The sequence below is a fragment of the Urocampus carinirostris genome, chromosome 7, assembly GCF_059441175.1.
Source record: "Urocampus carinirostris isolate Australia breed hairy pipefish chromosome 7, RoL_Ucar_1.0, whole genome shotgun sequence".
In the NCBI taxonomy this organism is placed as follows: Eukaryota; Metazoa; Chordata; class Actinopteri; order Syngnathiformes; family Syngnathidae; genus Urocampus; species Urocampus carinirostris.
Window position 1 is genome coordinate 20,636,072 of NC_142355.1, and position 12,619 is coordinate 20,648,690.

Sequence of the window (12,619 nt, forward strand, 5' to 3'; positions counted from 1 at the left end):
AAGAAGTATATATTTTTCTTAGAAATAATCTATTTGCCCATAAAAATACACTCAAAGTACAAGTGCGCATTACACCAAAATTCAGTTGACAAACTTTGCTAAACACATTTGCACAGAATTGCATGTGAAAGGAAATTAATCCAGATCACTGCATGAGCACACTGAATCCCAATTAATAGTTCGCTAGGCTTGTAGATAAGAAGGAAAAGACATTAGGTTGTATGTCATCACGCTATTTCTACTGATGGTGTCCCGTTGTACAAGGTTGTAATGGAGCATTATGGAAAGAGTTTAGCCAAAACAACCCTGCACAGCAACCGCCAAACCCGCGCTCAAGAAAAAAAGCTAATTCTTCAGCACATTTGATTTCAATTTGTGTAATTTGATGATTTCATCAAATCTATGAAATAATAATAGTAATGCCAGAGCATGTGTCCGATATCAATATAAATATACCACTTTAAATTTCTTTCCTTCCATCAGTTACTTAAGAGTGTTAAAGCTCATTCAGACCGACATTTTATGTCCTAAATAATGGTTTCAAAACAAGATGCAAGCAAAGTTTTTAGTAAAAATTCCATAAAATACTGCAAAAGATAAGGATATCTTTGTATTTACCTTTGGTGCAGACTGCACTAAACGAGAGAATGGAGTGCGTTGCGCTGTGTGCAGAGATTGGATGACATCTACCGCTCACCCAATCGAATTAAGTTATTTGCTGGCATTTCTCAGTATTTACAGTTTGATCAGGGTTTTTAAAAAAAAAAAAAAAAAAAATCTCAAAATTGAAAGTAAATAGTTTAATAAGCTTCCATTTAAAGGGTTTCTAAGCAACCTTCTGCTAAAACAGGGTATATTAGTTTGACACCCAGACTGTTAACGGTAGTGAAGAATGTGCTCTATTTACACTGGCGGGAAACGTCTTACAGGTCAGGGTGGTTTTGGTTTTACAAGTCTTAAAATCAGGCTGTTACTACCCGACTTGGGAAACCCACAGGGAATTATGCGGGAGATGGATGAGTGCCAACCAGGCTGTACTTTCCCAAGACACACCCCAGGAATTGGTGCCCCTACAACCTTAGTGGTTAAGGGATCCAACGAATTAACTATATTTTATCTTTGAGCCATAATGCAATCTTAAAATGAGTCATAAGTTCCCGACCCCTATGGATAAAAAAACGGTAATAATGAGATCAAATATAATGCCTTTTCCCATGTCATGTTGATCCCTAGTGGTCTGGTGATAACACACTGGATTTAGGCTTATTATTTTTATTATTCGTATCATTATGAATTATTACTATTATTATTATTATCATCACTATTATTCGGCCGGTGTTATGACGAGAAATGCATCCCTGCCGAGATTTGCATCCCCACGCTACTATAATAATAATAATTTCCTTGTATTGTCATTCTGTGTAACAATGTACACAGAACGAAATGTCGATTGCACCTGACCCTACCATAACCTTGTTTTATCTCACTTTTATATCACTTTTCGGGAATGTAATGGCGAACATATAACAAAAACCACTTCCTCTTGCATTTGTTGGGAATGTAATACAACTTAAGCTATTCCGTCTTTGTATTTGTTATGAAAGTAATCAAACGGCAATGCACACCGTATACAAATCACTTTTGAGCAGGTAACATGTTTATTTTGCCTTTTTCTATTCAAATCGCTCGTATTGAAACTGTTATACACTCTACCATGAAGCTTATTTCAGCATAATAAGCTTTACGGTTGAGTGCATAACAGTTCTCAAAAGTGATTTATATACGGTGTGCTCCGTGTGCATTGCCGTTCGATTACATTCACAACAAATACAAAGACGTAATAGCTTAAGTTGTATTACATTCCCAACAAATGCAAGAGGAAGTGGTTTTTGTTATATGTTCGCCATTACATTCCCGAAAAGTGATATAAAAGTGAGATAAAACGAGGTAAAAGTGGTTATAGTGGCTAGGGGATGCAAATCTCGGCAGGGATGCATTTCTCGGCATACCACTGGGCTTTGAGAATATAGTCAGACATTAAACCGGCCCATGGTATAGAAAAGGTTGCGGACCCCTGATCTAAAGTGCACAATAAAATGTACAGGGCATACTCAGTTGCATCTTGAAATGAATAGCCTTTTATAACGTAAACTCCTAGTAATCACTACACATTTGCAATTGTACTAAATGTAAAGATAACTTTTTCCTTCACAGACCTAATCATGTACTGTAAATGATATAGACATTATATATTTGATTCCATATTACAAAAAAATGTATGGTAAGAATAGCTAGACAGTCCAGCTGGCATGTTTTTTCACCCAAAAAAGGGATAAAACCCAGCATTAATGTATCAATATACAATGAGCAGAAATGAATTAACTGCAACCACAAAATTGAGCGCTTTGCGATTCTTCTCTCGACTGGCAGTGATTTGATCTTGTCATACACAACCCAGATGGTGTGCACAGTCTCCTGCCCACCATCTGGGTTGTGAATGGTCAAAATTGTGTGTGCACTTGTGTGTGAAGGACACAATTTACAGTGTTTTTGAACAAGAACAATGCAATATCAATTAAATGTGCCCACTAAATTACTCGTGAGCATGGGCTTAACCAGTAAGTGTTTTGGGGGTGCTCAAGCATTCACAAATTCAACCCAGCACCCCCCAAAATTATAGCATTTTAAAAACTCCGTTTTCTTTGCTAAAAGACAGGATAGGATTAAATATGATGAAAAACACGAGATTTGAAAAAATAAAGGTAAAACAATACAAACATGGTATGTTACATACTGTTTTAACTGCTTTATCAGCAGCCACTTGTGAAAAGTGTCTGCATTTTTTTGTTAACAAGGTGGATTCTGTAAGAAAACTTTCTAATGTAAGTGTCATTGCGATCTCACCCTGCTGTCTTTGGTCAATTTCATCCTGTTTTCCTCTCATTTCTCTGCGACGTAGTGAAATCCTTGAAACCCACTTATTGTCCATTGGATATAATTCCTGCCAAATCGTTTAAAATGTTTTTTAACACTTTGGGCCTCAGTCTCCTCATCTTTATTAATTCCTGCCTTCAATTTGGAACTGTTATCTTCAAACATGCTGTGTTCAGGTCTCTTCTTAAAAAGCCTCCTGTGTGGAGTTTGCATGTTCTCCCCGTGCTTTGCGTGGGTTTCCTCCGGGCACTCCGGTTTCCTCCCACATTCCAAAAACATGTATGTCGGATTAATTGGCCGGTCCAAATTCTCCCTAGGTATGAATGAGCGAGTGAGTTGACTGTCTCTGTGTGCCCTGCGACTGGCTGGCAACCAGTTCAGGGTGTCCCCTGCCCACTGCCCGAAGATGGCTGGGATGGGTGTAACAGAGTTGAAATTTGATTGTTTTGAATGTTTTTTTAAATTCTCACAAAATCTGTGTTTTTGTTGTATTACTGTTAATATTCCGGTACCTCATTCAGTTGTTAAGTCATGGGCGTCTGCGACTGTTTTTTTCGTTTGGCACTTTATGGGCTTCAGCGCTTGCCGTAGCTTACGTGAGTTTGTAAGCGTTGAAGGTAAGATGTGCCCAATATCAGTTGGATAAAAAAATGCATATTTTGCTAGACATTTGAGCTGCTTTCGAAATTATTTTTGTATATAAAGATATATAAGTTGTTCTAAATGATGTATATTAAAAAAGCACTAAATAAGAAGTTAAGCAATACAGCTTGAAATGAAGATGCAACGTGTTTTGATGCAAACACGCCACGAGGTGCGGCCTGTTGAGTGATGACCCGTTCTTTTGTATCTTTAATATTTTAGATAATTGCAGTCGTGAACAGAGGCCCCTGACTTTTGTATTGTTTTGTCTATTGAATGCAGGTACGTGTGAAAGTTATGTTCATTGTTATTATCGAAGTTTCATTATTAATGTGCTCGCATGTTGTCTGCTTGCCGTAGCTGAAGTGAGTTTGTAAGCGTTGAAGATAATTGCAGTCGTGAACAGAGGCCCCTGACTTTTGTATTGTTTTGTTTATTGAATGCAGGCAATAAACCCAGAGATTGTGAAACCTTGTGTCGTGCATGAAAGAGGGTCGCTACATGGGCTCCAGCACCCCCGCGACCCTACTGAGGATAAGCACTGCAGATAATGGATGGATGGGGTTTTACTCTGTGACAGTCCTTACTTGAGGAAATCTCTGTCCTTATGACGTTCCAATCCAGATTTAGATCTCGTCACAGCAATGAGTCTGCACTGTTAAAGGTGCACATTGACATTTATCACTGTAAAGCACTTTGATACACCAAAAGGATTGTTGTAAATGGCTGTATACATAAAGTACTTTTACTTTTACAAAAACTGCTAATGCTAATGTAAATGCACTATTTTTGGATCAATTTAGATTTGAGTGGATATGGCCTATTCTTGTGTTTTTCCCCCTTTTCCCTTCTTTTTAAGTCTTTTATTAAATGTTTATGTCGGTGGGCCATGTTTAATCTCGGGATACACAATGTTATATATTCTTAAAACAAAACCTTGATTGTGTACTATTACTTTTGTTTTCTAAAATAAAAGTATCAATTTAAATTGCCTTTCGCTCCTTTTTTGTAATGTATTTGAAATCATAATAAATTTCCTGTTAGTGTCTTTGCGTATAAATATTCTTTCTCCAATCAGGTTTCACGTTATTCTTCTAACCTGCCCCACAACTGTGTGCAATTTTGATTGGTTAAACTTGTACAGGAGTGCCAATGATTGATTTCTACTCGAAGACCCATGAAAAACATCATTAAAAATTAAAAGTTCCTTTTCCAGCTGGAAGAAAAAAATGGATGTTGTGTGAATTGAGCAGCTAAAACTGATGCAAGCTGGCTTGTTTCAACCCCCAAAATATTAACATTTCTTCGGTAATACCAGTTGAAGCACTTGCTAGTTTACTTACCAACAGAAGTTAGCTGAAGAGCAAAATTAGCCCTAAATAATTGGCGTCGACGGTGAGGTGAGTAAAATCAATTTTTAAATACATTTTATTTTGTCATCAGAAACTTAATTATTTTTTATGTTGAGTCAATGCGAATGATGTATGCAATATACATATATTGACGTTGCTAGCAAATGTGACATACAACAAATAAGCAGTACTTTTTTAACAAATAAAACGTTTTAACCAAGTGACAAAATAGTAATACTTTGACCACTACTGACGACAGAAGGCAACTATTTCATATTGGAAGGTTTGGACTGTAATCGAACAACACATATAGCCTCATGATCACAAAAAGATGAGGAGTTATAAAGAATAGCAAACATAAACTTGATGTCGTCTTTGGCTACATGCAACATCATATATTACTCCCCAAATTGTAGTATTTCCGTCTCCAAATCACGAGTCCGTTATATGATAGAAATAAGGCTTACTTCAAAATCCCATCAGGTGTCAGTAGAGAGCTTCAAGCCAGTTACAGGAAAATAATGGAAAGAATGATGTCTCATATTTGCACTACAGGTGTATGCTGAGTTTCTCATTTTACTCGTCTTTCTGCTATCATGCAAAGCCAGCAGCGATTAGTATTGCGATCCCTACAGGCTCCACTACACAACACAGTTTATTGCTGTGAATATTGGAAATTTTGTTTCCCATATCGATTTTCTTTAGCACCCTACACTTTTTGGGGCTGGAAATTACCACCCAGGATAGCTTTGGCATATTTTAGCAAAAGTGATGCTATGGCAGAAGGTGAAGCATTATTAATCCCCCACTGTTCACATCATATTTAACATCAAGATCCAGAATATTAGATTCCAGTGGTGAAATTTAAAGGCACCCTGCTGAATAATTACAAGCACCTTCATATTACAATGCACACATAGTGTGCTCTCAGCTGTAGTAGAGTTTCATCATTGCGAGCGTCCTTTCATCCGTCTTCCTGCATTGTTGCCAACTGATACGAGCCATGTTAACACAATTAAAGGAATTTGGACAATATCAAATTGAACAGCAGGCAAACATCCCTTTTCATTTGTCATAGCGTAAGATTGTGCTGCTGACTATTATTAACCTCTCTGCTTTCATGGCAGGAACAGAAAGGAAAGAAGGTGAAGCCGAGCCACTTAATTCAACAAAAATTTTACTGAAGTGTCAAGGCGACGCGTATTGCTCCCGTTTTTCGTGAGCTAAACTCATACCTGTTAACCTGTACGGGTTTGCCGTACAAAATACGTATATTAAATCTGTACGGAAAAATGCAAATTTGTCAATTATGGGTACCATCCTTTATACACCGACTATCACGAAACGGCAAATCAATCAAGTCAAACGAGTTCGCTACGGAAGCCTCTATCTCGGTATCGTTTTTTTTGTTGCAAACGAAGCGAGCCGTTTGATGTAGTGAAAGGAAGTCCGTCTCTTTTTAGAAAACCGGCTTTTCGGCTCAACTCATTAAAGAGCGCCGGCTCCCAAACGGCCCACTTGCTTTGATGCATTATATTACGAATTATTATGTTATGTAAAGAAGTTAAGAAGAAAAGGAAGTATAAAATAAGAAAATGAAAAAAGACAGGTTTGTGGTTATCCCTTTAATCAGTATATTACCAACAATAATTTAATGCAGAAAATGAATTAATTATTTGAATAAGAAGATGTATTATTCTACTTAATTATATTTGCATGTATTTTTCCTTCTACAGTGAACGTCCAAGCTACTTAATTTTTAAACTTTTTTTTATAATAAACCTCATTCATGTCGAGCAACTCAGGATCTCACAACAAAATGTTAATTAACAATATATATGATATAACGAAACACATCTACAATATAACATGATGAACTACATAAATAAACACGTTTGAAAAGGGCATGGAGCCGTGGACGTTGACAGGTATGTAAACTCAGACATTAAGGCAATGTTTTGATGCGCACAAAAGACTTTTTTTCTCAAACCTTCCCAAGTCCGTCAATTTTCTTTTGGTAAGCGCCTGCCCATTGTTGAAGTAATGTCACAATTACAGTGGATCGATTTTAATGGACCTGCAACCGAAAGACTTCAGATCGGATGGATAATAATCTGTTGTAAAAAAAAAACAGTTGTACTTTCACCTGGCTGGATGGATCATTTCTCTCACTTTTACTTGTCTGTCATCTAGGAACCTGTGCCACCCTTTTAGCCTCCAACTGTAGAATCTTGGACTCTCTAATTAAGGCTTGCTGAGTAACACTGCCTCCATCGAGAATCTTGTAACCAGCCACTTACTGTGCAATCAGGTAAGGGTTGTCAGATTTTTTAAAATTATACTATACACATGGAAAACCGTTTACCTCGAGTAAAATCCTAAAACTATATCATGCAGGACCAGATGGAAGATTCGGTTAAAATTTGGTAATCTCTGCTATGAATGGCGCGAACGTGTTATTTGCACCTACATTGCACTATCAGGACTAGTATCCAATTAAGGAAATATGAGAAAGTGGGTCATAATATGGAAAATATTTTCTTTTTAGTTTAAAATGGCCCTTTTTCCACAAACTTCTTTTCTACTAACTCACTCATTGCAAAGGCAGATCCAATGTGTCTTTTTCTTGTATTCATCTCTAGTAGTCTTACCTCTCATGAAACTCCTTTTATTCTATTACATTAGAGGAGAAGTTGGGCAGCATTGCAGATGATACACTCGGTGATAAATTGAGATACAACATCAATTCGAGTAGAGGTCACAATATGAGGACATTATGGTGCTTTGAAAGAAAATGCAGCCAAATCACGGTTTGTTGACACAAATAGGGGAGCACAATGTGAGGACACAAGTGATGCCTATAGGGGTTACTAAAGCAGCGTTAGGAAAACGGTACTTTTAATGAAGATGCCTTGGAGACATCAAAAGCAGACATCAGGGGTAAAAAAAGCTTTGGTTCAAATGAGTCAAAATAGGATTCACGTAACAAATGACCAGAGGTAACTTGTCAGGATAAAGGCACAGCAAGTGGCGCAGAATAAAGTATTATCAAATAGAACTCACCGCAGGATGCTGCGTGCAAACGACCTTCCCGTCTCTGTTGACAGAGCGCCGGCTTACTGTTGGTGGAGCCATCGCAGCTCTTTTAAGCCTTTGCATCCATGTAGTACAGCTCTGCTCATATCCAATTGAATTAGTATATCTTATTGTTATCTGCAATCTCAGCAAGAGAAGTGCATGATTGAATCCAATATTAGCTTTTTATTGTGCATACGCCTAGGAAAGAAGATGCAATATTTATGCACGAGTGTACAAAGCCGCCGGACACAATAAAAAGGTTATGCTGTAAAACTGTTTATTATATATCCTATTTCCAACGAGTTAAATGACAATTTGGAAAATGTTTTATTAAATATATACATCAATCATTGTTTAATTACCCATTTATTAGAAAATAAACATGTTACCTAGAATCAAATTAAAGGCAAACTACTGTACATTGCTTATTACGCTTTTATTCTTTGTTACAGCCTAATTAATAGCTGCATGCTTTCTGACCACTGTCTGTGGGGAGATGGGATATTGATATTCAGCAGAAGGTGAACTGGATGGGTGGCACCTCTTTTGTTTTCACTATTCAGGGCATATGCATATTGTTGCTGTTTTTTGTTAGTAAACAATGACCAAAATATACAATGTTTGCAGAAGTGAGAGATGCACACATACCAAATTCTAACATCTTATTATTAAATGTGTGAGACAGCAGAAATGCTAGATGTGCATGTTCATAGAGAGAGAGAGTTAGAGAGAGAGAGAGAGAGAGAGAGAGAGAGAGAGAGAGAGAGAGAGAGAGAGAGAGAGAGAGAGAGAGAGAGAGAGAGAGAGAGAGAGAGAGAGAGAGAGAGAGAGAGAGAGAGAGAGAGAGAGAAAAAAAAAAACCTGGCATTAAAAAAATCTATTTCATAGTCTAATAAGAGTAATATTCATTTGCACCCAAGTCCACCCCTGTCTTTCTTGTCTGAGGTCTTTGATTAGTTCTGCTTCTGTCACAACTTAGACCTACTTTAAGCTGGTCTTAATACAAGACATTTTTTCAAATTGCAAATTGTCAGGTACATTGGCGACATCTAGAATGCTTCAGTCCTCCGTGTGAAACAGTTTAACTCCAAACACAATGCAGGAGGCTTTCAATCATTTTATACAATAAACATTATGCCATGCACTCGTGTAAAAGGTAAAAATCACATCATGCATGGGTCAGGAATGTATAGCTCACAAGCCAGGTATGGCTTCCTCCATGAGTACATCTGGCTTGGAGATAAAATTCGCTATTTTAACACATTTGGGCCAGGAGTGCAACATGGTGTTTCTACCCCTAGAGGCTCTACCTTTGGGTCTGGTAAGAAGAAATGTCTTTGGGATTTTTTTCCATGTATATTTACAGTTCTTTTTAGAGAACATGCGAGTGTGACCTCTATCTTCTACCTTTTCCCTGGTTTTTATGTGTGGTTTTGTGCTAGTTATGAAACGAAAATGACATGTGATAAAGAACGAGTTTGAGACTTGTAAGACTAATGTTTGTAGATTTCAAAGACGCTGAAGATTTGTTTCTGTAACATTAAATGGAGTACGAATAATGACCACTCTATTCCCAAGTGTAGAGCTGTGACCATGTCACATAGCTGAAGGTAATTACATCTGTATTTTTCTTGTTTGCAGTATTTTGTAACAATTGTACAAAAAACTTTGCTCGCATCTTGTTTTGAAACTATTATTTGTGACAAATATTACAGTCAAAATGAACCTCAACGATCTTAAGTAACTGCAGTTGGGAGACATTTTGAGTGGTATATTTGTTGAAATGGGACAAAGACTTCATTATTGTTTCACAGGTTTTTATCAAACAATCAAATATCACACACTGAAACAAAAAACGATGAAGAACTAGCTTTGGCTTGGAGAGCGGTTTTGGCGTTTTTTTGAATATTTTCTTAAGTTATATGATTTACTGATCCTTTAACCACCACCCAGGTAGAGGCAACATTTCCATTGTTGTGTCTTAGGCAAGTACAGCCTGGCGAGGCCCATCCTTTGTCCAGGCTGATTTTTATGGGGTAGGAGTTTGCTTCTCCAAATGGAACAGATTGTACTGGTTTTCATGGTTACCAGTAACTGAAGCCTGAAATTACTCCAATATAGCACCTTCATCATCTTGTTGCTATTGTTTTTCATTGTAAAGCGTGATCCCGCTCTTAAGAGATGAGCCGAATCTTGGCATTTACAGATTCAGATTCAGATTTACTTTATTGTCATTCTAGTACACGTGTATACAGAACGAAATGTCAATACATCTGACCCGCACAGTTTCTTTGAACGTCAGCCGGGATGGATAAGATTAACCATGTCTTCGTCAGAATTTTAGCGCAGCAGTTCGTCATCTCGCGGTTCGATGCCACTTCCAGTTGTTAAATGGTCCAGTTTATTGTCCAGAGAGCGAACGTTGGTGTTCTAATACACTAGATACAAAATCACTGAGGAAAAATGTATTTCACTCCCAAATTTAAAATAGGCCTGTTTTGTTCATATTCGCATTGTACAATGTACATTTCATCACTTGTGCCTGTCACATTTTGCTTTCATGGCTCTTTGACTTAAAAAGGTTCCCGACCCCTGATATATAGTTTTGGTAAAAGGAAAAAAAAATTCTACTTTGACATGTGAGCAAGCAAATCCATAGATATTGTTTATTGGGAAGGAGGGAGAGAGTCAGAAGAAGGAGGAGGAGGAGGGAGCTAGTGAGAGTATCCAGCAGCCTGTACCTACACACTCTGACTCTTAGGAGGAGACACATACGGAGGGAGAACGACAGAGAGAGAGCGCAAGAGAGAGCCGGTGCAGGAGCAACACAATAAAACAGCTCCAACTACAACAGAGGAGCAGTTGAGGAGTACACTGGCACCGCTGCGAGCTCGACACCACCACCTCCAGCATCACCGCCACCACCTCCACCATCACTCGTGCCGCCAACTCCAAGAGCCATGTATCTCAACAGGGAGGAGAACAATAGCAAAGGTAAGCTAGGGAGATGGGAGGGGCAGCAATGGGGCCAGGACACTTTCAAGGTGTTTGATGGCCAACAGGACAATGAGGAGGGGCGCCGTACATTCTTTTTGGTGTCCTTTTGAAGCAGCCCCCGCGTCACTAAAGTGTGCATGGTGCTCTCATTATGTAATAATGCAAGCGTGCATCGTGTCTACCGAGACACTTGTGCGTTGTTGACCTGTTGTCGGGGCGTGTGCGTGCTTGTAATGTTTTGCACATGTTTAAGGACAACACTGTGCAAGGTCAAAGCCTCGCTCCTCCTCCGGCAGTCCTCCCTTCAACGGAACCCCATTTGTAATCCTTAAGAAATGAAAAGGAGAAAAAATCTGGCTAATGCATCTTGCTTTACTGGGAGGGAGAACATTGTTTCAGCCATGGGGGTGTAAAGGGTGTTTGTGTGTAGTTGGAAAGGGGAGGGGGCGTATTTGAGTAATATGCCACGTGTTTCTGAGGCGTGATTTCTCCTCTCATCACACGCCACTAGTGGCCCCTGCTGTTAGAACGCTGCACATAATACTAATTGCAGCCTAAAAAAATCTTCAGGTTAGAATCACACCTGCTGCTGCAGAGGAGCCAGAGGGACAATGATGATGAGGAAATGGGGAGTGTAAAAAAGAGAAACGAAAAAAAGAAGGCTGAGTGGGAGGAGCTGTTCTTGTTCATTTCACTGGACAACAGCAGAGTACAGTAGAGTATCGCATGCATCTGAAGGCAGCAGAGCATATCGGATGCGAGATGTGGGCATGTCTATTTTAGTCAACTTGGAGAAGGGAAGATTGCTTTATATTTTTATATGACTTCATGTTTCTGTTGATGCCCAAGTAACATCTATTGCAGCCTGATCATCCTGGAATCAGGATATGCCTCATGTGCTGCCCCTTCTCAGGGTTTCCTTATTTTCGTCATCCAGAGGTTTTCAAGTTTTTCCTCGTCCTCACGTTTCTGATTAGGGAATATTGTGATGGTGGTCTGTGCAGCACTTTGAGACTTTTTGTGATTAAGGGCTTTCCAAATAAACATTAATTGGCTGACGACTTGATAATATGACCTTTAAAGAAATAAGTAATTTTGAATCAATATTTTGGGTCATAACACGCTTCCACCTTGTAAGATGTATACATTAGTACTGATTGAAATACAGAATCCATTTATAAATTTAGATATTATACTCCTGGAATTTTAGTCACAGTAAAAAAAAATACCACTGTTTACATATGACTTCATCCCAAAGGTTTGGAATAACTTTGATGTCAGGATCATCTACATGTTCTTCATTAATACAGGAAGTGCTTTTGATTCTCATTTAAGACCAGTTTTTATTTTACGAATGTATGTTGTAACGAAATTCACATTTCTTGTCAGTTGGGATGCATTCGATTTTTGATAATGGAAAACCAACAATAAATGGTTAAATGGTCTGCATTTGTATAGCGCTTTTCAAGTCAATGAAGACCTCCCAAAGCGCTTAACAATGTACTTCACACTTACCCATTCTGCAGAGAAAGGGTCTCAAACGTGAGATGAGCTCTGTGGAGCAGTGTTTCACCTGTGGGAAGTTATTGCACGATGCGGCTGCTTAATTTTTATTT

At 38.4% G+C, this 12,619-nt stretch overlaps 1 protein-coding gene across 3 annotated transcripts in view; it reads left to right on the forward strand.

Annotated features, from left to right (window-relative positions):
* Positions 1-4,687: 4,687 nt before the first annotated feature.
* Positions 4,688-12,619, forward strand: part of syt7a (synaptotagmin VIIa) — a 137,254-nt gene continuing 129,322 nt past the window's right edge. For all 3 annotated transcript variants that reach the window (XM_088340103.1, XM_088340104.1, XM_088340105.1), the window contains exons 1-3: positions 4,688-4,976; positions 7,122-7,239; positions 10,768-11,000. In XM_088340103.1, the coding sequence (XP_088196229.1) occupies positions 10,967-11,000 (34 nt within the window). In that variant the 5' untranslated portion in view covers positions 4,688-4,976; positions 7,122-7,239; positions 10,768-10,966. The remainder of the gene's footprint in view (positions 4,977-7,121; positions 7,240-10,767; positions 11,001-12,619) is intronic.